Source organism: Paramisgurnus dabryanus, chromosome 23 (genome assembly GCF_030506205.2).
Source record: "Paramisgurnus dabryanus chromosome 23, PD_genome_1.1, whole genome shotgun sequence".
Taxonomy (NCBI): Eukaryota; Metazoa; Chordata; class Actinopteri; order Cypriniformes; family Cobitidae; genus Paramisgurnus; species Paramisgurnus dabryanus.
In genome coordinates, this window is record NC_133359.1 from 3,493,574 (window position 1) to 3,519,162 (window position 25,589).

A 25,589-nucleotide genomic window follows, 5' to 3' on the forward strand; every position below is an offset into this window, starting at 1 on the left:
GTAAACATATATTAATATTCATCCTATCTTCATTAGTTCTCTTTTATTCACCTATCAAATATGGGTAAGTTTCTTAAAAAATACCAAATTGTGAACAAAAATCTGAAATAATTGCGTTTTTTTATAGGACTTTTATTAGAGATCAGATTTAGAACGATCCTCAAAACATACACAGAGTTTTACTGTTTTTTGATCAGTGGATGCTTAAGTGTTTTATAAGTTGGGTAAGGGCGCCTTCTAGTGGATAATAGCGGAAATATGGATTGTTGTAAAAACTCATAATTGGCAGGGAAGCGTTTTCTTTTAATTGACGAGATAACTCGTGAATGGCAGGGAAAGAGTTAATGATATTTAGTGCAGTAAAAATGATGTTTTATTTGCTAAATGTTTTATACGATATTCCAATTTTGCGCATAAGTTTAATACGTAACTTTGGATGGAAATATAGCTACTGACTGTTGTGAACTCCGTGGCGATACAGGTGTCACTACATATCTGCTTTAACTGGTTTTAAACTGGTTTATTATGCAAATCCAGTGCTAAACATAATGTGACACATAAATGCGATCATCATCTCTCTATGTTTTGTAGTGCATACAGTGCATAACATGGCCAATATTACACTGAGTTACTTTACTAATGCCAGGAATTGTAGGGAAAGAAAAGGTTAAGCTCATGGTATAGAGGTATTATAAGTTGGGATTTGGTCAGGAAGCATTCGGCAGTATAAAACAGACTCACAATGCGAGACAAATTTGTGAGTCTGAGCCAATAGCTCTCTTTACAACACACATAGGCAACCTTATCTCACTGTAACCGATGTGGGCTGTTGTGAAAGCACATAATGTAAGAGGGTTCCCACAATAGGCCTGTTTAAACATGTAAGGATCGAACCAAACGCATGTGCGATGATGCCACAAAAAAAGACGAAAGTAAACGGGTTTTGTTCGATTCATTTGGTAGTGCATTCTTTCGGCGACCAAAATGTAAAAATGTAAACCGTAAAAGGAACGGGGCCGGCAAACGATGTGGGGTGTGCAAATAAGCCATCACATACAAAACAAACAAAAAAAACAGACAAAATAATCACATATAATCTGAATATGTACATTACAGTAATCAACAATGATCACACGCACGATTAGACACTAATAAAACTTTCTATACAAATATATAGTGAGATATACTATATCCGTGTGTATACATCTATATGAGAAGGATTAGCAATAAATATAACTTCACTTTAAAGTCTGGGACATCACTTTATTAGCGTGTGCTTTTCAGCTTTTCGCAAATTTGGAATGATTACTTAATTCGAGCTTAAAAACAACTTAGTAAAATAATGAAAACAGCCAATGCATTAATATTCATGTCCAACTCCTTACAATCAATACACTTCACTTTGGCTTTTGTGAATCTTGTTTTGAGATAATGTAGCTATTCTTTATAATAACGGGCTAAGAGCCATCCCATATCTGCATTAAGCATTGCAATAGTTTTCACATTAGAATAATATTAGATCTTAAGGAATAAATAATGGCCTGTGGGCAGGGTTAGAGGAGGGGTATAGGAATGATCTGAGTTTGCTTATGAATATTAATTAGGTGATTCTTAGCGATTTGCCGCATAGCAAACATTGCTAAATACATCACATAACGTTTTAAGTGCACAATAATGACCTCGAATCCAATTATTTCGACACATTTCCAAAAATTTCTGATCACCTACAAATGTGATTCACTATACTTTGCGTTTGTAAAAGTCGGAAATCGTGTTTAATGCATTTTTTGCTGTTCATTAAAGTAATTAAGACAAATAATAAAAATAAATAAATTTTTGCTGCCTGTCTGAACAAAAACAGTGAACGAAACACTATTCTTTAGCTCCGCGTTGGAAGGGTTTTCCACTTACTGTGGGTTCACACCAGACGCGTTTGAGGTGTCAAATTCGCATCTACATGAACATTTTGAGTGTACTCGCTTCATTTGCGAGTGAAAGCCACGCATGAAATTCTAGTCATCGAGACATTCATGCGGAAATTCGCATAATGGGAGGGGCTTCTGCGACTCCGCTCCCTTCCTGTAATCACGTCACTACTAGAGCAAGCTCCTGACTGGTTAACGCGGCGTTTTTTCCACCAAAGTTCAAATTTTTCATCTCGCGCGTATCCAAGCGCCAACGCTCAATTCGCGTAAACTAGACGTGCAAATGAGGCGTAATCGCGTCTATCGCACCGCGCTAAATGCACGTTTTTACGATAAAGTTCAAAGTTTTCAACTCGAGCGTTTCCCACAGCAACGCTTAATTCGCGCGAACTAGACATGCAAATGAGGCGTAATTGCATCTACGCACCGTGCTAAACGACTCATCCGCGCTGCGCTAAATGCTTTATTCGGGAGACGTCCAGACGTGCAGAAATTTACATGCGTTGAATGCGTCTTTACATTGACTTAACATTGAAATCACTCGCGCTTGACGCCTCTATCGCGGCTGGTGTGAACGGAGATTTCGTTTGAGAGATGCTTTCAAATCGAATTCACATTTCACATTTACTGACACCATTTTGCTCTGCGTTTTCATGAAATTAATCCAATTAACCTTTCATGCGAAGGGGAACTAACAGTCGACCCAGACTGCATACAGACAGAAGGCGAATTCCAAACTGCATTTTTGTGCCCTTGAAGGGGAACTTCGGCAAGGGGATGCCTCATAAACCGTCGCTCCAGATAAAAAGAAAATGCCGTTGTTTTCATTGCTCTATTCACCAAATGTATTTTTAACGGCAATTGCGCAACTTCCTGCACAGTTTAAACATCAAGAGCTTTGATCTTCGAAGGAAATAGGGCATAGGGACGGTCACTTCCGATTGAAATTCGCCCTAGAAATACAGATGAACATAGTTCTGACCTTAGTCATAGGATATCTGAAACTTTCACCTCAAGGTTGTTCCTAGCCCAGAGGAATGGCATTCAGTGTTGGATAACAAACACAACAAGCTAATACACGGGCAAACTAATCAACTTCCCAGAGAACATGACATGCCCTCCGGTTACACCAAATTAAAAACGCTTTCACGGCAGGTTGATATTTCATCATGATCGTCAATCATTTAAATGTTAAACGTTGTGACATAAAGCCCCAGTGATCGGACGATGGCTCGACTTTTCGTTTGATTAAAAGATCGTAAAATTATTTTATATATCTACGATCAAAGTCACTTTGTCTCAGCGCGAGATCGGCGGATACGAAACAGGCAGCTTGGCGAACACAATCTCACCACATTCAGATAAAAATACACATCGCCACAACAATAAAACAATTAAAATCGCTTAAAGTGGTCCACGTTACGTTTTGATCCTGCGGTCACACACACGGGCAAGGAAAAGGGCGGGGGAAAGATCTGACTGCTGCGATGCATGATGGGTCTCGGGGAGATGATTGGTTAGTTGTTTCGTTTGGGCAGATAACTCAGGACCAATTCTCCCACACCCAAGAAGTAAACCACCTGCGCGATGCCAAACAGAGGAGCTATGACGAGAGCGCGACAGTACGCCCCCTTCAGGAAAGCGGTGGGACCTTCGTTGCGTAATATCTTACTGTGATCAGATGGAAAAAAGAATGAATACAACCAGAAATACATTATTATATCTTACACAAGCTAGGGTGAAAGTCATGAGGTCATCGCTTATCACCTGATACAGTCCATCACCCCGCTGTAAGTGTCCTCTTGACTACCTCGAGTTAGTGATTGTAACCTGGTCTTTATCACTGAAACAAACATACAGATATATGTTTAAATAAAATGTATTAAATGCATCATTAAATTAAATGCATGGTGGAATGGAACACAGTGCATTCTGGGATTGTTAAAGGGACACTCCACTTTTTTTTTTTTTTAAGATTCTGGTGTAATAATCAAGTTACTTTCAATAGCAGGGGAATATTTTCGGGCAGTGCGTAATATCACTACGCCTGCTGCAGCCATGTTGCGGCAGCAAAATCCTGATTATTATGCCAGAATGAGAGTATAGTTCATAGCCATATCTGCCTAGAAAATCACAACTTTTAATTTTCTGTCTGTCTTAGTACACGATGTAACTACAGAAGAGTCAAGTTTTAAATAAGAAAAATATCAAAACTCTTTGGTTATTTTTTTAGCGTGATTCTAATGGTCTAATCAGATTCAATAGATTGTGCTAAGCTATGCTAAAAGTGCTAGCGCCAGACCCGGAGATCAGCTGAATGGATTACAAAACGGTAAAAATCAAATGTTTAACTCTAGGAGAGCTGGAAAATTAGCCTATTTTAAAAAAAAGTGAAGTGTCCCTTTAACATTTGCCAACAATGGCCTCTATTCAATGCCATTATAACGCTAGGAAGAGCCAAAATATTTTAAAAAATAATCCGAGATGTGTTTGGCTAAAGAAAAAAGTCATATATACCTAGGATGGCTTTAGGGTGAGTAAAATGGCCTATTAAGAGTTTTGGAACGGTGTGTTAATAAAAAAGCAAATGCACAGATTTACCATCTACAGGGTTGACGGCGACCGCAGCCGTGCTTCCTGCGATGCAGCCGGATATGAAAGATACGTAGAAAGGGGCGGGTCCATCAACTTCTTTTTTCCCCAAATTATTCAGATTGGCAAATAAAGGAAAATAAATCATGGAAAACGGGACGTCCCTGAAAAAAGAGAGGCAAGCTTTTAATCAGTCAAAGTTCAGTGATTTCACCATTGTTGGTCCTAACATTTCTAATATCCAATCAGATTGTAAGATTAGGTTTAGGGTCAATGTTTTGGTTTAAAGGCTTGTGTACAAATCTTATCAACCTGTTGTTCTTTCTTTGATTTAAGATGATTAGTAGGATTTATGTATTTTGGTTTCAGGCAAAATCACTTTAACTGTGTTTCCATACCTGAGCAGTGTGGCTCCCAGGCCTTTGTAGAGACCGGCGATGCCTTTTTCCTTCAGTAAATCTCGGGTGAGTTGCATAGCAGTTTGGGACTTCAACTCGACGGGACCGCCAGGGGTCACAGCCTGAGGCATGAGCTTCCTCTGAGCCGCTACACGCAATCACATTACAAAAACAACATCAATGCTGTGAGAATTACATAATCGCTTGTGTTCACTCATGTTTAAAAACAATCATTTTATGTGATGTCATTCTGTGACTTTTTTCACATAAAAAATAATTTAAAGGGGACATATCATGTAAATCTGACTTTTTTCATGTTTAACTGCTATATTTGGGTCCCCAGTGCTTCTATCAACCTAGAAAATGTGGAAAAGATCAACCCAGTAACTTAGTTTGGTAAACCATTCTCTGCAAGCACGTGAAAAAATAGGTCATTGAAATTTGGCTCCCCTTGTGATGTCATAAGGGGATAATTCCGCCCCTTAAACTGCACTATCCAACCACGGCACTGACACTTAGTGCAGAGATCAGCTCATTTGCATGTTAAATGACACACCCAAACATGGCACGTTTTTGCTCACAACTACAAAGTGGCAATTTTAACATTTTATAATTATTTATCATCTATATGATATTTTGAGCTAAAACTTCAGATATGTACTCTGGGGACACAAATGATTTATTTGACATCCTACAAAAGTCGTGTAAAATGTCCTCTTTAAATAAAAATGAATATTTCGGCATTCCACAATCCCAAACGGCTCGTATACAGATCGCTCAAAATGCTGCGGCTTGATTTCTGACGGGAAAGAGGAAATTTGACCATGTCACTTTTTTTCTTAAATCCCTTTGTTGGCTTCCTATAACTTTTAGGATTGAGTTTAAAAAGCTCCCACTGGTGTATAAATCTCTAAATAACCTGGCACACTCCTATCTGTCTGATCTCCTACATACTTTCCTTCCAGAAGTCTCAGATTGGAATCAAAACTCCTTAAAATTCCCTGTACCCGTCTAAAAACAGGTGGAAATCGAGGTCCAACTGTATGGAATAGGCTCCCACTTTATATTAGATCGGATTCCTCCTTGTTGGAGTTCAAATCGTGTCTCAAAACACATCTTTTCCGAGCTGCCTTTTATTAGATTGACTATTATTGTTTTGATTTTTCTTAAAAGATATTATTAATAGACTTTTGTGCTTCACTCTCCTATGTTTTTATTGTGTATTTATCTGCTTTTTATATCAGTGCGGTCCTTTTGTTGGCCTGTGGCCTTTTTTAAATGTGCTATAGAAATAAATTGAACTGAATTATAGTGAAAGCATCAGTGTGGCCACAAGGGGGCGATGTTTAACAATGACACGCTTATCATTTTCTTCCTCTTCAGAAATGTCTAGATCAGGGTTTTCAAACTTTTTTGTCAGACCTTTACATACATTATTTACTTGAAGTACCCCCTGAGGTTTTAAGTAAATATTTCAATAATTTAATAGCACATTTGTATATTTAACTTTATTTATTTTTATTCATTTTACGTTTTTATATCAGTAGTATTTTATTATTATACTGAAAAAAAATTTACGGCTGAATTTACAATTAAAGGCTGAATTTACTTAAAAATAATATTTTTAAAAATAATATTTTTAAGTAAATCCAGCCTTTAATTTTTTGCATCATAGTTCATCATTTTTGCATAAGTAAATATTACATTGAATTTTAAGCAATTTATGCAATTATGGATGCAAAAATTATGCACTATATTTTTAAGTAAATCCAGCATATTATTTCTTACAGTGTACCTTTATCTGGTAATTTTTGGGGATGTGTAATGGTCACATGACATGCAGATTAAACAAATAAAATGTATCTTTTAGAATTATTTTAAAATAAATAAATAAATATTTAAAATAATTTTTTAGTATTTTATTTTAAAATAATTGATTTGCATCTTGTGATTTATTTGTTAGTAATTAATTAGATGTTTTTCATCAACCAATGAACATCCTCCAATTCCCTCGCGAACCAGTTTGGGGGTAACCCTGGTCTAGATTCTTACCAATCCTTCCAGCATCTTGCAGCTGAATCTTCAGCATCTCCATTGGCGTTGTAACAATGACCTACAATGCAAAATAAGGAAACGGGCAAGATTTAGGAAACGTACAAGCAGATTTAAAGGGCCACGCACGTGATTAACTCATACATCAAAGTTTTGACCCTTACAGCTGCTGTTAGACTTCAATCTGACTGAGTTGTGGTTTTAACTGGTTAAACTGGTTTTAAAAAAAACCTCTTAGATCATTACATGCTGGTTTTATCCTTCGTCTAGCTGTACACTGCAAAAAATGACTTGCTTACCTAGTATTTTTGTCTTGTTTTCAGTAAAAATATCTAAAAATTCTTGAATTAAGATGATGATTGATGAGCAACATGACCTAAGAAAATAAGTCTAGTTTTTAGACAAAAAATATATAATTTAAGTGAATTTGCAAAAAAAATCTGCCAATGGAATAAGAAAAAAAATCTTGAATTAAAAAGTAAACTTATTTTTAGAAAAAAAATCTTATTCCATTGGTAGATTGTTTTGCTTGTTTTAAGCACTAATTTACTTAAAGGGTTTTTTTTGTCTAAAAACTAGACTTTTTTCTAGGTCATTTTGCTCATCAAGAAAATACATCTTAATTTAAAGATTTTTAGATATTTTACTGAAAACAAGACAGAAATACTAAGTAAGAAAGTCATTTTTTGCAGTGCAGTAAATCATTTATAACATTCACTGCAAAAAATTATTTTTAAGAAAAAAAAATCTTAGTATTTTTGTCTTGTTTTCAGTAAAAATATCTAAAAATTCTTAAATTAAGATGTATTGATGAGCAAAATGACTTAAGAAAATAAGTCTAGTTTTTAGACAAAAAATATCCAATTTAAGTGATTTTGGGCATAAAACAAGCAAAAAAAATCTGCCAATGGGGTAAGCAAAAAAATTCAAGAAAAACACTAAATTCAAAAAAAATTTGTTTACCCCATTGGCAGATTTTTTTTACTTGTTTTATGCACAAAACCACTTAAATTTGATATTTTGGTCTAAAAACTAGACTTATTTTCTTGGGTCGTTTGCTCATCAAGAAAAAGCATCTTCATTTAAGAATTTTTACTGAAAACAAGACAAAAATACCATACTATACTTTCTTGAAAATAATTTTTTTGCATTGCATGAAATATTTCAGTTCATAAAGCTGGTTAATAAACTGTATTGCTTTGCTAAAATAAATGATTTAAAGAAAACAATGCTTTATTTTTTATTTTATTTTTGGCACTACAATAAAATAGCTGTTATAGAAATAAACCAGAAATTATTCAGTAACTGTATTTTTAAAGTCACAACCGGGTTGATCTTTAAAAACATTTCCGAATGTGTTTATGGCGGATGTATTCAGGTGTGTATAATGTGAATGTTTAATGGCTGTGTGTGTTTGTACGGTTAATGCATTTCTGTTTTGTCTCCCAGGCCATTAAAGACAATTATCTGTCTGTGTGTGTATTCAAGTCTACATTTGTGCGTGTGCATAAGTGAAGGAAATAATAGTGATGACAATAAATAAAAGCTAATAATGGATGCTCAAATATCAGATCTATTCCAGTAGTGTGTGTGTGTGCGCGCATATACATAGTCTACTGTGTACTGTGCACGCTAAATACACAATCACAGTGATTTCATGCGTCGTCGTGTTTTGAAATGTGTCAAGGTACGCAGGTCATTGTGCGTCACCTACACTTGTGTATTTGGGTAAAGTACACTTGTGGCCTTCAAAGGAAAAAATATACAAAGTTTGACGTATATACTGACCTGACACGTACCCGCGCCACAACCGGCCAGCATCTCTCGCAGCAGAGTGAGTTTCTGTCTAAAGAGAGAACGACAGCTCGGTTTCTCATGATCACAAACACAAACACTGAGGGCGGTTAATAATTCACACTATGACTGGGCAGCCGTGGTCAATAATTCACTGGGTTCGGTCGTCATGGAGACGCAGGTGGTCGGGGAATCTTGGAGACATCCGAGCAGGGCATTGTGGGTATTGTCTTTGTGCACGAGCTCCTATTTAATATTAATGACTGTCGTGTAACGCAATGTAATACAGTACCATGTGCTGAATTGAATGAGATGATTGACAGTGTAGGTATGTGGCTGTACCGTGGTAAGGCATTTTGAAATATCCCTTAAAAAATAGCATATTTTTGTGGTACAATCCTTAAGATACCATGTTAGGACTGTCAAAATAATACTTGATACCATGTTACTTAAATTAAGGTACTTTCAATGTAATTACCATTATGATATTAGCCACCATAACATCATGGTACTGTATATTTTAATGGTTACACCTTTAACCAGAATGTTACTGTAACCCGACATATTTCACACAGAAGTGGTAAATATGAAGCGTGTGTGTCTGTGAACGGGAATGAAACCAACAAGATGATGTGTCAGCATCGCCTGAATAAATGACTCATCATGTTTATACTGATTCATGCTCGTAATACGACTGTTTGCATGTCACTCACCCGTCCTTAGAGAGGTGAAATCTGAAGAAATCATTCGCCGCCAGCTTGATGGCTTTTTCCGGAGTGACGAGGGTTAAATTCACCGCAGCACCTGAGAAAGAAACGAAATATGAATTATCAAACTTACAAAACTTATGATGTATTCATGCTAATTTGCAAGCAGCTTTAGATTTTCTTTTTAAAAAATAAAATGGCCTATTGTTAAACGTGTGCTCTAACATAGGCTTAATGAGTTGTGGTACATGAGGCATGCTTGCGTCATTTACAAATAATTTCTTCTCTAAAATCTATGCACTTACCTCTGTACATTCCAAAATATCCCTCCGACCGAATGGTCTTAATAAGGCAGTCTGACCTGCGACACACAAACACATATCAACTTAATTTGCAATATGATTTAAACATTTGGGATGCAACGATATATCGGCCAATAATCGGTGTTGGCAAATACTATCGCACGTTGGTTGATTGTTCAAAAACAGCCGACATTCAGGCGAGAATAAATCCTGGCAATAAAAAGGGGCAAAAATTGACTTTTATATCGGTATCTGCGCAGGAATTTTGTGTCGTATCAGCACAATTTTGTATCCGTACCAGCAAAGAAATCGGTATTGACAATTTTGTATCGGTATATGAACAGAAATTTTGTATCCACAACATTTTTGCACTTTTGTATCGGTACCAGCAAACAATCTGTATCGACAAATACATTTTGTATCAGTATTATGCACAGGAATTTTGTATCGGCACAATTTTTTAACGCTACCAGCAAAGAAATCGGTATTGACAAAGAAATTTTGTATTGTTATATAAACAGGAATTTTGTATCGGCATATGGAAAGGAATTTTTTGTATCAGTATTGGCACAAATTTTGTTGCGGTACCAGCAAAGAATCTGTATCGACAAAGAAACGATATATCGGTATATCCACAGGAATTTTGTATCCGTATCGGCACAATTTTGTAACAGTACCAGCAAAGAAATCGGTATTGACAAAGAATTTTTGTTGCAGTATATGGACAGGAATTTGGTATCGGTATCGGCACAAATATTTAGTGTCGTATCAGCACAATTTTGTATCAGTATCAGCAAAGAAATTGGTATTGACAAAGAAATTTTGTATTGGTATATGAACAGGAATTTTGTATCCATATCGGCAAATTTTTTTTTTTGTTGTATCAGCGTACTTCTGTATTGGCACCAGCAAAGAATCTGTATCGACAAAGAAATATTTTATCGGTATATGAACTGGAATTTTTAATCGGTAAATGCAAAGAAATATTTGTATCGGTATCGGCACAATTTTGTGCCGGTACCAGCAAAGAAATCAATATTGACAAAGGTTTTTTTGTTGCAGTATATGGACAGGAATTTGGTATCGATATCGGCACAAATATCTAGTGCCGTATCAGCACAATTTTGTATCAGTACCAGCAAAGAAATCAATATTGACAAAGATTTTTTTGTTGCAGTATATGGACAGGAATTTGGTATCAATATCGGCACAAATATCTAGTGCCGTATCAGCACAATTTTGTATCAGTACCAGCAAAGAAATTGATATTGACAAAGAAATTTTGTATTGGTATATGAACAGAAATTTTGTATCCATATCGGCACAAACATTTTGTGTTGTATCAGCGCACTTCTGTATGGGCACCAGCAAAGAATCTGTTTTGACAAAGAAATTTTGTATTGGTATATGTACAGGAATTTTTTATGCGTATCGGCACAAAATGTTTGCATTGTATCAAAATTATAAAATACCGCCTTTGCAATTCACAACCATTTTAGTCGTTTGAATTGCTTGTCCAACCCCTAACCGGCACAGACATTTTGTATCGTATCAAGCACAGGAATTTTCGGTGGCATCCCTAATTTAAACAGATCTGTGTTTACACTCACATGCTGGTATATAGTCGTGATCCATTCTGCTGGTTCTGAAGTCGAGTCTTGGCCAGATCGATGGGAAACACGCAGGTAACGCCGATCAGTCCCGCCACGCCTCCGTTTATTAGCTTGGCAGGCAAACTGAATCGGAGAATGAGAGGTGATGAGAAGCATTAAGACATTAAATAGCCAATAACAGTTTATAGTGTAACGCGAGTCAACAAGCAATTAAAATCAATGTGATTTTAACAAATGAACCTGATTTGTTTGTCAGCCATTTATCTGAATCCCTGAAGTTCTTCAGTGTGTGCTTGTGTGTTGATTTCTCCCAGACTTGGATTTGGGATCTTCACCCGCCTCTGCTACACAAACATACACAGAAAGAGAATGAGAGAGTTGGGATCAGAAGGTGCGAGATCTTCATATTTGTCTCTAGAAATTCTTCATGCTGGATCTCCCATATCTGTTTATTTGACTCAAGGTTTAAAATAGATCCTTAGGATCACACCTACTGATTCACACCTCATACAGCACATTTACATGAACTGTACAAACACATTTACTCAAGATCCTTCTGCAGAACTGAAGTCAATTGTATTTAACCGCGATACATTTTATTATCTGCATTTCTGAGTAAAACAGACATTCAATACGAGGTAAACTGGCCCCAAATCTACAGTAATTGAGTTTTATTGTAAACACACTGAGAGAGAGAGAGAGAGAGAGAGAGAGAGAGAGAGAGAGAGAGGAGAGAGGGGAGAGAGAGAGAGAGAGAGAGAGAGAGAGAGAGAGAGAGAGAGAGAGAGAGAGAGAGAGAGAGAGAGAGAGAGAGAGAGAGAGAGAGAGAGAGAGAGAGAGAGAGAGAGAGAGAGAGAGAGAGAGAGAAAGGGGGGGGTCTGAATGTGTTTTGGGGTATAATAAGAGACAGATTGTCTGTATGTGTTTTTCGCATGTGGAATTTGAAATGACCTGAAGACAGTAACAGTCTCTCTCTCTCTCTCTCTCTCTCCTCCCCTCCATTCAGCCAATCAGCTCTCTCTCTTTCTCTCTGGCTTTAGCCCCGCCCATCTCTCCATCAGCCCTCCACTGACACGTTTCCTGTTCCTGTGATTTCTGCTGACTACAAATCTCTGCTGTGTTTCCACATTTACAGTCATGTTCAAACGTTTAGAAACACTGACTTGACTGAAACGTTTCATACGATTAAAAAAGTTTCCTTATGTCATCATTTTTTCATCCTCATGTTGTTTTAAACCTGTATGAATTTCTTTTTTCTGATGAACAAAAAAAAGATATTTTGATGGTAAAGCACACAGAACTATCCCTTTATAGTCTGTGTAGTGTGTGTTTTCAGTTTGTGACACCACAGAAAATGTGTAATTATCCTCCTAGCCAAATTTGAATGATAAAAATAAATGCCACAAAAAATAAGTTATCAAAATCTTGGAAAACGCTGAGAGTGTGTCTGCTGTTTGCGCTTAAACCACGCCCACTTGCGGAAAAGCTGCAGATGTCTCTCAAATAACGCAACAACCTAAATTAATGCTTGAGATTGTGTAAGGGGCGGGGCAATGCTCGGTGGCTCCAGTGCATCATCGAGCCACCGTTTTAGCCCCGCCCAAATAATCCTCCACTTAGAAATGTGGAACAACTGTTTAACGGTGTAACTCCACAATTCACATTACATAATTCATGTTTCAGCAAAACATTTCTAACATTTATAAACTATTCTCTAAAATTATTTTACACGGACCAAGAAACAGAAGTACTGATTGTCTTCTTTCCTGTATTGTGAGTCGTATTTCCGTGTGAACGGCTTCTGAAATGGGAAAAATTTAGGGTGGGACTTGTTACGTTGATGAATCGTTGGAAGTTGGGCCATGTTGCTAATTGCTAATCACTGTGATCTTTTCCTGCGCAAAAACGAGTCTCACGCCCTTCTGGAAGAGGAGTCATTTCGAGAAGGGGAGGAGGTTAATGTTATTTTTTACAAATAAATAAAAACAATTCAATAATGAAGTGCACAGTAAGTGTTTGTAAATTTTTGAAAGGTATTTTTCGTCTTTCTCTGGACTCCTGTTCATTAAACGAGGCTAAAAGTATAATATAAGTGACAATTTATGCCATGTCAACAAAACACAGTAAACTGAAAGAGACTCCTGTGAGTGTGATATTAAGCACCTGAGCTTGACAATTCACACATTTTTGATCTTAAAAAGTTTGTAGAATATGAATAAAACATAAATGCTCTTATTTGAATTACTCCGTGCTGACACAACAACACATATATTTAAGTTATGGTCGTTTTTGTAACATGCTTCTGCTTTTTCTAGTATTTTCAAGATAACAAAAAGATACCTTGTAACCTTGAGGAACAGACTCTACAACCGCCAGTACATTTGGAGTCGTGAACTTAATCTCAGTATTTTTATAGGATGACCTCCTTATCTCAAACTTTATTTAATTCAATTGTTTTGGGCTGCACAGCAGTATATTTAAAATCCCCTATTAGTCGATTATTTTTTTTATACCATGCATAAAACTTACCTTTTAGCATCAAAACAGCAAATGAAAAGGTTTTTTCATGCTTTAAAATAGCTTAAATGTAACTCTACACTCTTTCCTCATTTAGTATACGCAGACCATGAATATGCAAATGAATCCCCGCCTCTACACAAACAAACCAGCTCGGAGCATAGATATATATGTACATAGATGCTACATTTGGCAGTTCCAGACACTTAGCTGATAGTAGCGCGTTTGCAGTACATTTTTTTAGTGTGGACGGATTTGTTGTATGTTTTGACGTAGGAAACTGAGGCGATTTCAAATCGTGGTTTCTAAATTTATGGAGAAAATACTCAAAAGTGCTATTAAATGACGAATTTGCACATGGTTTGTCTTAAAGCATATTAAAACACCACCGGGGGACATTTCATAACCAGTAACATCCTCAGTCAACCAGCAATAGCTACAGCAAGATGGTTATGGTGTTCCACCAGTTGAACTAAACCAGCATGAAGCTTTAATATTTTTGTTATTCTCTTCTATCCTGCTGATTTTCCATTACAATTTGCTTCTCGAACTGTGTAAATATCAGGCCTGTTTTGTCTGACAAAATGAAGCTGCTATCAGTTAACACTAAATCACAACCATTAAGAGTCTTACACAAAGATCTCTGTAAGACACGGATGAGGTCAAGCCACAGCCATAAAAGAAAACTGTAAACCCACCAACCCATAAGACAGAAAATCATTACGACGCTCCCTTTAATTTCTCAACCCTTTCTCCAAGACAGAGATCTAATGCACTTTAAGCCATGTTTATTTATTTACTCAATGACTTTTTGTGGAAGGTTTCAGAAATTAGATCTCAACTAATCCTCCAAGACATCTGTGAGATTAAATGGAGATTTCAGCTGAAGTCTTATAACACATGATATTTCTTGATCTGCAATTGAAAGATCTGAATTTATTAAAATATGTGACCCTGGACCACAAAAGTCATAAGTCACTGTACATCGTATGGGTCAAAATGACGCACTTTTTTTAAATCATAAGATATTAAGTAAACATTATGTTACATAAAGATATATTTCCTACCAAAAAATTGTCAAAAAATTATTTATCATTAGTAATATATGTTGCTAAAGACTTCATCTGGACGACTTTAACTTTTTCCATGCCGTTGACGAGTTAACTCAATCCATATTAAAAGAAAATGCTTCCCTGCCAATGACGATTTTTACAGCAATCCATATTTCCGCTATTATCCACCAGGTGGGCGCTGTTACCCAACTTATAAAACCCGTAAGCAACCCCTCAGTTCAAACAGTTTAAACTCTGTGTATGTTTTGATAATCACTCTATATTTGATCTCTATCGAAAGTCCTTCACAAAAATGGAATTATCTCAGCTTTTTGATCAAAATTAGGTACTTTTGAAGAAACCTACCAATATTTGAGATGTGATAAAAGAGAAAAAATGAATGTGGGACGAAACATTTTTTTTGTTGTTTGTTTGAAAGCAGAGGGTCTTTTCTTTAATTTGATATATTGTATGTTTATATATTTAAAGAAGAACATTTTCTGGAAGGGATTTAACTTTTGTGAAAAAAAAAATGCTGGCACTGGCTGGCAATTTTTTTTTTAAACGCTGGCTGGGAATGAGTTAAAGGTGTGTTTTTGCACCATCAAATTCCAAATAGTTGTATCTCGGTCAAATATTGTTGTCATGATCTCCAAAGGAGAGAGAGACGGGACCCAGATGCAGGCTTAGGTGTACACAACAAGGTTTATTTGGGGGATAAAGGGATACAAAACAAAGACCCACAATGGTGTAAAACAAAGTAACAACCGTGACAGGCAAGATAAACCAAAACACTAAACTTGACAAAAGACTAGTGATGTTAGGTTCTTGAACGAATCGTTCAAGGAAGAATCTCAGGAAGTAACCGGTCGAGCCGGTTCACAAATCGAACTGAATCAAACTTTAGTTTTGGGCATAGGACGCAGGACGCACAGCCGAAATTGCACGTCAGACTCAAAAAGAACCGAACAAAGTTTCCGCGATTGAAACTGTGACCACAAACATTACTAACTTGTAACTGTAAATCAGCTATGCCTTCACAAAAACAACTTTTTATTTGTATGTTTTTATGTGTTGACACAAACGACTTTGTTCGAATGTTTCATTGAAGTAGTTAGAAAATAAATACATAGTGATGTCATTTCTTGACTACTTTAACCTTTTCACAGAATTCACATAGACACGGGATTGCATCAATACGAACCAGCACCGGACAGCAAACATAAGGGCATTAAATAAGGGAGCAAACCAAGAGGGTAACAAGTGACATGAATGAAACATAAAAGGATAATTTACAAAGAGACGAGGGGGCGGAGTCCGGAGATGAGACAAGGAAAGCACATGGCCCGATTAAACACAAACCAACGCCACATGCTTTCACACAAAACACATGGGCCTGTCACAAAAAGCTAAAAAACTGTGACATGAAGATGGGATCATGACAATTGTCCTATTCTAACCATACATCAATTTAAAATCTCATTTATTCAGCTTTCATGTGATGTATAAACCTTAATTTTAAAAAGTGACCCTTATGACTCAGGTCTAGGGTCACATGATCATTAGCCATTAAATATCTAAGCTATGATATCCACATTACTCTTACTACATGTCAACACTTGTCTTATTTGTGTCTATTTGTACTGTAAACAGAAACATCTGACCATGAATCTTTAATTAAAGACAACCAGAATTCCTTAAAGTCTTGTAAGCAACTTCTGAGCAATAAAATCTTCCTGTGAGAGATCCTCATAAACATTCCTCTTTCAGTTTCAGTCTATAGAGGAACATTAGGTTTGTGGTACTTGTGGTTGAACTTGTGATCGACCACCACACAGCAGTCTGAGCATTTCTAAATTAATCTTGCTGTGTATCGTGACAAGAAATCTGTCTGTCTGACTGTCAAACTCTCTTAAAGGTGCAGTGTGTAATTTTTAGAAGGATCTCTTGACAAAAATGCAAAATAATATACATAACTATATTAAGACGTTTCATAATGAACCGTTATGTTTTTATTACCTTAGAATGAGACGTTTTTATCTACATACACAGAGGGTCCCCTTATATGGAAGTCGCCATTTTGTGCCGCCATGTTTTTTTACAGAAGCTCCTAACAAGCAAACTTTTTTACTAAGTTATCTTCAGCGGTGATATGTTTGTCCTGTGGCGGCTACCGTAGCTTCTCTATGCATTTTAAAAGCGAAGGGTGAGCTGCAAACTGAGTTGATGGTTGCAATTTGCAACCTCACCACTAGATGCCACTACAATTTACACACTGCACCTTTAATGTACTTTCAAGCAGAATGTCAAATTCCCAGACTTTTCCCTTACTAAAAAGCTGAATTTCCATGACATATGTCTAATTAAATGCGCAAATTGAATAAACAATGCAAATAAACAGTGTTGAGGAAATGGCCTGTCATCTCTGTTTTCCTCAAACGTGACTACATTCAGTTGAATTCAGTACATTATTTTTTTTATTAATTATTTTTTTCGAATTAATTAAACTGAAAAGTAACTCGCATTATTTTTTTTAAAAAGTAACTCAAATATTACTGCGTACATTTATGAAGTAATGCGTTACTTTACTCGTTACTTCAGAAAATTTATATTATTACGTAATGCACGTTACTTGTAATGCGTTACCCCCCAACGCTGCCAATAAACGGCTGTTTAAATTGTAGTTTCACTTATAATCAGTGAAGGCTTGGACCTGGAAACGGCATTCCTTATGTCACAACTTAACAAGCAGATTACAACTAATAACAAACAAAATGTATGAGATTTCATGACTTGGTCAAAAAAAAATATATATATAAAATTCCCTGACTTTCAATGTCTGGAATAGACTTTTTAAAATTCCATGATATTCCATGACCCACGGGAAACCTGAAGTTTTTGTGGTGTTTTTAATATGCTTTAAGACAAATTGCTGAGTATTTTCATAGACTTGGTACTGAAACGACTGGAACTGCAATAAATGCTTTAACCTGTTAACATCAGCTGTAGAAAAGAAATGTAAGGCTGCAAAAGCACAGTTCACGTATATATTATGTGAAACCGAACTTAGCCGTTATGTGTCAGAAACTGTTAAATGTAGCATCTATTTACAGATATATCTATGGTCAAAGGTCATGCGAAAGAGTGGAGGTGGGGACTAATTTACATATTCAAATCTATTTTCCGAACTGTGTAATTAAGTAGAGGCGGGACTAATTTGTATATTCATAAATATGCCCTGAACTCTTGGGTAGAGGCGGGGACTAATTTGCATATTCACAGACCTATGCGTATACTAAATGAGGCAAGGGTGCAGTGTTACATTAAGACTGTTTTTAAAGCATGAAGAAACTATTGTCACAGGAAAAACTTTTACATTTGCTAATATGATAATCAAAGATGAGTATTAAGTAATAAAATCATTGACTACGGGGAACTAAAATAAATAAAAAACAGATATAACGTATCCTACCAGATATGAAATGTTCTCCAGCCAGCAGGTACAAGCAGTTTAAATGATCGTCACACCTGGAAAGAGAAAAACAAATGAGTCGCTTTAAAGTTAAAAGGCAGAAAACCCATTGACGAGAATCAGTGAATGAATGAGCGGTTTTACTAAAGCAAACCTTGAACCATTACCCAGCATGCACCAGGGCTATGTGTGTGACTTTGAATCAGATAATGAATAGCTGCCGACCTCTGACCCTCACTGAAACCTTTGAAGTTTTATGGACCACTACAACATGACAAACTATTCACAAAACCACCATAATGAATTAGTGTGCGTTACTAGTTAAGATAGTGAAACTACATTTATCAAGTTATTATTTATATGCAAAAAACTAATAAAAAGAGTTCAGTGTAATTAAAATTGTTGTTTAATCCATGCATATCAGTGTGCGTACTATACATACAGTATCAACTCCTTCCAAAGCATTTCATCTTTCAGAATATATCGCTATACAACAGAGACCACTGAGATTGTTGCCATGGAAACAGACCCGAGATTAAAAAATCCTTTTAATGGGTGCCAAATATTTCAGCATCAGTTACAGAAGATATTAAAAACACACTGCAGCGTTGTCCAAGATCTTAGAAAATGTGTTCAGTAATGACTAATGTATGTAAAACATTAATATCTTTATGCACACAACTACTGACCCACTGAATAGTAAGATATTAATCATACAAACACACAGCGGTACAACGGTACAATCATGGTTTCAGATGGTAATGCCATGTTAGTTTAATGTAAATTATGAAAATGACATACTATCCAAAAACATGGTATTACCATATTCAGCAACCTGATTACAAATCTGATTACAAAGAGGGGCCAATAAAAATTGCACTTATTAAAATGTAAAGGTTAACAACAGAGAGAGAAAGAGAATGAAGGAGAGGGAAGAGCGAACTAATGAGCGACAGCTGGTGTGAGGAAGAGGAGGCGCACAGAGGAGGAAAAGATGAAGAGGGAGGAGGAGAGAAAGTAGGTGAAGTCAACCTGAGAACAGACACAGCTGGTTAGAACAGAGAGAGAGAGAGAGAGAGAGAGACCTTATTTTAATTCTGTCTTAGCGTTAGTTGTTGTTATTGTGTTATTGTATATGTCTTGTTTATTGTTTAATGCTTTGGAAATATTGTAAGCAATAATGTCAATAAAGTACCTTAAACCCTTAACTGGTTCGTCCCTTTTTGAGTGGGGGGTGTAAAGGTGATATAAAATTAGGCTCCTAATTTGGTTAACGCGGTGCGAAAATCCGCCAAAGTTCAGATGGAAAATGCACAAAAAGCACAGTTTTCACACCAGATGCTCAATTCGCCCCATGTGCGCGAACTAGATGCGCGAATGAGGTGAAATCGCGTCTACCGTGCCGCGCTAAACACCTCATTCGCGCCACAAGACCTCCAGACACGCGTCAACACATTGACTTAACATTGAAATCACTCGCACTTGACGCCTTTACCGTGGCTGGTGTGAATGCAGCATTAGACCTTAACTGGTTTTACCAACAATGTCCACTAGGTGTCAATGGTTTGCTGTATACTCTTGTCACAAATTAATAAATTACTGTTGCTGAATTATTACTACTGCAAAAATGTTTTAAAATATGAAAACCACATTCTTAGACCCTTCTAACGTCAAGTTTTTTCGTGATAGATTAAATTTAAATGCAAAATATTGAAGTAAACTCAGGTGTCCCGCTCAGTTAATGGGTTAAATTAAAAAATGGAATTGAAAGAGAGAGATGGAGAGAGTCTGCACACGTTTGTCTATATTTGTGCCGGGCCATAGGTAGAAATTCTTCTTCGCCTGACTGTATATGATGAACTTCTTTGACTTAAAAAAAAAAACATTTAGAAATACTTTTTAAAACAAAACCATGTCAGCTCTTAGTTTAGATCAATGTAATATAAATAAAAGTCACTGATTGATTTAAGAACACATTACATTACATTTATATGATTAATACATTAAAGGTCACATATATGACCATTTTCACAAGATGTAAACTAAGTCTCAGGTGTGCCCAGAATCTGTCTGTGAAGTTTCAGCTCAAAATACCCCAAATATAATTTATTAAAGCATGCCCAAAACACCCTTATTTGGGTGCGAGCAAACACGCACTTTTTTTCGTGTGTGTACCTTTAAATGCAGATTAGTTGCACTCCCTTAAAAATAGAGAAAGTAAGCACTTTTAGTTCAAATAGATTTGATTTTGTGAAAACAGTGGACCACGTAACTTGCTAAGGGCAGAAACTGGTAATACAGAACTGTCCGTGGGCGGGGCTTTATCAGTGTGACATCACATTGCTAAGAGAATCAAAACAGCATTTCTTTAGACTGCTTTGGCTAAATGGTTATTTAAAAGGATTTTTTTATTGTAGGGTGGTTGTGTTCACACACTGCCAACACACATTTATGTCCAAACAACTTTTTAAAGGTGGATTTTGTTTTATATGGACCCTTTAATTTTTGTGTTGAGTTACCAGATAACACTTGAACAGTATAGTGTTTAGTCCATAAATGGTTTGATCGATCTAGAGCAACACAGAGATGCATTAATCTTCATATGTTAAACACATGTGGTGTTGGTACTGTACAAAGATCTGTTTTCAGGGTCAGAGAGTGAAGGGTGGGGTTTGGTCAAAGGTGAGAGAGAGAGACAGAGAGAGTATTTTTCTTGGATTTTTGTGGTTAAGGTGGTTTTGTTACATGGTAGTCAAGCTGTTGTTGGTCCACAAGGTTTCAGCTTAATTGGGCAACAGTTTTAAACTAGTGGTCCTTAACATATGCAGTATTGCTTCATCTTCTCTTCTTTAGTCTCTTATTTCTCTGCAAACCTGCCGTTTCGGTGTGTGATGTAGTATGGTGCTTCAAACCCAAAAGAATTTATCTGTACTTCCAGATTTAATCCTAATTGTAATCTCCCTTCAACTCTTTAATCTTTACATGCGTGAAAATGAATGAGTATACGCTGCACATCTGTGTCATTGAGAGAAACGGTTCAGATTAGTAATTGATCAATAAGGATTTCACAAAGTCCAAGGCCGATACCATAAAGACAGACGGAGAGACAGAAAGTCTTCAGCAGTCAATGGGTTTACAGTAATGACTGAGAGATTTACAGTAAAGCACAGAGACATTTACTCGGTATTAAATGAGACGAGTAAGATAAATATCAGCAAGATCAGCTTAACAAGCTCTTGATGTGTTCTGGTTAATTAGTTAACCGGTGTACTCTCACAGGACTTTAGTGAAATTAATTATTTCAAAAATTCATACAACATCCTTGTTGAAATGTCTTGCAGCCACAGCTGGCCAGCACAAGCAGCTTGATCAGCAAAAAGTGGTCAAAATCCTTATAAAACCAACCAGTCAAGCCTGTGATTAATATCTGTATTAGTAAAATATTAAATTTAACTATTATTTTAAGTATAAGATTTGTCTTATTTAACTGACCTACAGTACAAGATGACTGTTATCTGTCAGGCATTATCTTTCACCTTTGTCCTGTTAGGAATTATTAAACTCAGTCTGAAGACCAGAGACAAGAAAAGCATATTTTAAAAGATTTGTCAGTAACATTTTACAATAAGGTTGTATTTGTTAATGCATGAGCTAACATGAACTATCAATGAACAATATTTCTATAGCATTTATTCATCTTAGTTTATGTGAAGTTCAACATTTACTCATTTATTTGTAAAATCTGTAAAACTGCTAAGTAAGAATAAATGACGACGGGCCGGTGAATTATTAGAAAATAATGCACACCCAAGGTGGTCATGCGGCTTGATGTAAAGCAGAGTGTGCATTATTTTCAGATATACCACGGGTCTGATGAATCCCAGCAAACATAGGTCAGACGGCAACGTCATCTCCCTGGCCAAAAGGGGGCGCCGCAGGACGGCACAAATGTTGTAATTGGTCCGAAATCAACGTCGTCTCCGTGTCCAAAATTAGTCACGCCTGGACGGCACAAATGCACAACGTGTCCTAAAATGCATTTATATACGCTTGTATACATTTTTATATGTCTATATTTGTCTAAGGTTGCGTGTATTCAAATTTTTATTCACAGGTTTTATGTATTAACGTCCAGAAGAGGACATTTTTAAACGTGCACAGACCGTGCAGAAAAGACATGTGATTCACGGTCAGATGATGTCAAAGACGTCAGTTGGATTTTCGTTTTGGAACTATTTTTCAACCATGACGGGATGTGACGGAGGGACGTATTTTCAACGATAATCGGACGTCCAAATAATTTCTGGTATGCCTTATTCTGATTGGCTGAGAAATGCTCCATGGGTGTTGATTATTTTTCTGTTAACTGCACACCTAACTTATCAAATGTCTTAAAAATAGGCACCAGAGCAATGTTTTCGGTAACCGTGGTATATGCAGAATAAATGGTCCTTTGAATCATTAAAAAATAATGCACACCTCCGCTTCGCCTCGTGCCGCATTACCACCTTGGGTGTGCATTATTTTCTTATAATTCAACGGCCCATCGTCAATTTTTCCTTATATAATTCAAAGGACCGGAGTCAATTATTCTGCTTATACCACTGTTACCCCAACTCTGGTGGTTATTTTAAGACATTTGACAGGTCAGGTGTGCGTTTATCAAAAAATAATGCATAATGCAGATAGTTTTATGTGTATCGGCATCAGCCGATATGTGGCTGCTGTGTTCGCCGATTTTTTTCGGCATTATTTACAGACAGAGTGATGGAAGCCGCAAGCGATTACAGGTCATGTGACTAAAAACAACCAATCTTTATATGACAACATCGAAAACTCGGCCTAACAGCTGATCATAGCTGGACAAAGCGGGTTTTTATTTCTCATCTATACCGTATATATATTTGTAGTAGTAAAGTGCTAGAAATCAATATCCTTTGCTGATAGTTCCTCGTCATTGTGGAGAGTGCAGTTCATGGTTCCATAGGCTGCACCCTCACCTGTTTTTACTATTTGTATAGTTTTTTTTTAAGTTTAATAAATGTTACTTTTTTAAATTGAGACTTGTAACATTTGGCATCATCGTGTCATTTTTATGATGTAAATTGAGTGAGCAAAAGCAGTGTCGGCTCCAAATATCGGCTTAAGAAAATCGGCAGCCTGTATCGGTCATCAACTAAGGCTGATGAAACAAAAATCGGTATGGGCATTGGCACTAAAAAAATCCATATTATAATATTCACACAAAATAAAAGCTAATAGTAGGCCATTTAGTATTTGTTTGTAAGGGCCGGTGTTCTGTAATCCAAGGCCATAGTAGATTAATAATTGAATCACGTGAAGAAAATCTCCCAAAACATACAGATAAACACATCAGCAGTGAGGAAATCTGTACAAGAGGTCCCTGATGCTCTCTCGTGACATAATTCATCTGCAGTGTGAAGTGAATCCTATTCTATGAGAATCTCTATGAGGGCGCGCACGACGCAACGAGAACGCGCACGCCACTGCGACCTGATGTTGTCCTCTGCATCCTCGCATCTAGATCCGTACCTACTTAAACAGTAGCCTACAGTGGGTGTTAAAGCCTCCTCTCACGGCAGATACGCGTACAAGGATCTGTTAATCCCGCGGGGGTCAAATGCAAACACACCAAAAATACGCAAATCGGTGAACGAAGCGCGCGCCGTTTTATAATGAAAAACAGATGTTTGAGCGAGGAACACACTGTACGCTAGCGACCCAAACTTGCTATAATAAACGCTGCAAGCGACGCGTCGCGTCAAACGCTCTCTTTTTTTAAGCATATATGAAGCTGCCAGTTTTACACGCGCACAATACGATGCAAAACCCACAAAGCAAACATAAATGTTACAACAAGCATCCACAAAGCGGTTGATTTTAACCTTTACGTTCAAGTTTTGTGGCGTGCGCGTCTTTCGCGTACGATCCCAGTGACCCTTTGCGTTTTAGACGCCTTCTTGCGTCACGCAGCGATGGTAAATCATGTCTTTCCACATAACGGGAAACGATCCACTGCATTACATTCAATACAGTCCAATTATTTTTGCTTATTTTCCTCACGTACCGCATGTTTCATACAGAAACTGTTCAATTCGAATATCATTTTTCTATTTGGAGCGTTTACGCGACGCTACGAATATGCATAATCTCTACAGATGATGGTGCGCGTGATAAATCATAACGTGAACTACATACCGGACTCCGCAGATTTTTTTCCCGTTATAGAGGTTTATTTCGGCTTCATGTGACGTTGCTCCTCCGGTGACAGCGTGACAATAGTTCAAACTGCCGGTGTTACTCCCGTTCGTGTGTCTGCGGAGGAGAGGGAGGGAGGGAGGGAGGGAGGGAGCGACACGTACGGGAGGAGCAGGGAGGAGAGCGTTTGTGTCGCCCCCTGCTGGCGCATTTCCGTAACTGCGCGCTACTGTCAAAACGAAGGTGAGCTCATGCTGATGTCATCGCGGTGACGTCACGGTGTCCTTGAGCTGAGGTAAATTTTATGCAAAACTGTAAGATGTTGGAGTTTGCTGTCCTTAAAGGGGTAGTTCACCCAAAAATGAAAATCCTGTCATCATTTACTCCCTCTCATGTGTTAAAAACATGTATACATTTTTTTTGTTATGATGAACACAAAGGAAGATATTTTGAGGAATGTATACATTTTATTCATTTTAATGTATACATTTTTGATATATTGCCATATGGGAGTTAAATATATCAGATTTCTGTGTAAGTGGAACTCACAATGGTGAAGCTTATTAGAAGGCACATACATCCAACATTAAAGTAGCCCAATTAACATTTTCTTATTCAAAATCTTTTTTATTCAAAATTTTTCTTATTCAAATCTTATTTAGTGTATCGTGACTAGTTTTTATTTGCATGTTTTGTCACAAGACATGCAAGAACCAATGAGATTAAACATTAGTAAATTTAACACTTACATTTTTATTTTTGGATGAATTATGCATAAAGATGATTTAGCATCACTGATTTAATGATTTTGATTTGATATAATCATTAAATCATAGTGTTGTACTGGGGTGAATATTACGATATCTGCTGAGAACATTTAATTCTAAAATCAAAGATAGTAAATTAAATGACATTTCGCATATATAAATAAACAGTAAAATTAATA

General features: G+C 36.7%; 1 protein-coding gene across 2 annotated transcripts; it reads right to left on the reverse strand.

Annotated features, from left to right (window-relative positions):
• On the reverse strand, positions 1-24,773 carry slc25a22a (solute carrier family 25 member 22a). 2 transcript variants are annotated; one of them, XM_065277493.1, is made up of 12 exons: positions 24,644-24,773; positions 18,425-18,480; positions 11,624-11,724; positions 11,381-11,506; positions 9,774-9,829; positions 9,475-9,565; positions 8,756-8,813; positions 6,968-7,028; positions 4,916-5,063; positions 4,527-4,681; positions 3,693-3,768; positions 1-3,596 (listed from the first exon to the last, which is right to left on the reverse strand). In XM_065277493.1, exons 3-12 carry the CDS (start codon positions 11,641-11,643, stop codon positions 3,443-3,445), a joined length of 945 nt encoding a protein of 314 aa, XP_065133565.1. In that variant the 5' UTR covers positions 11,644-11,724; positions 18,425-18,480; positions 24,644-24,773; the 3' UTR covers positions 1-3,442. The 2 variants fall into 2 exon arrangements, with proteins under 2 accessions (XP_065133565.1, XP_065133564.1); XM_065277492.1 differs by having other exon boundaries at positions 11,624-11,727.
• Positions 24,774-25,589: the final 816 nt, after the last annotated feature.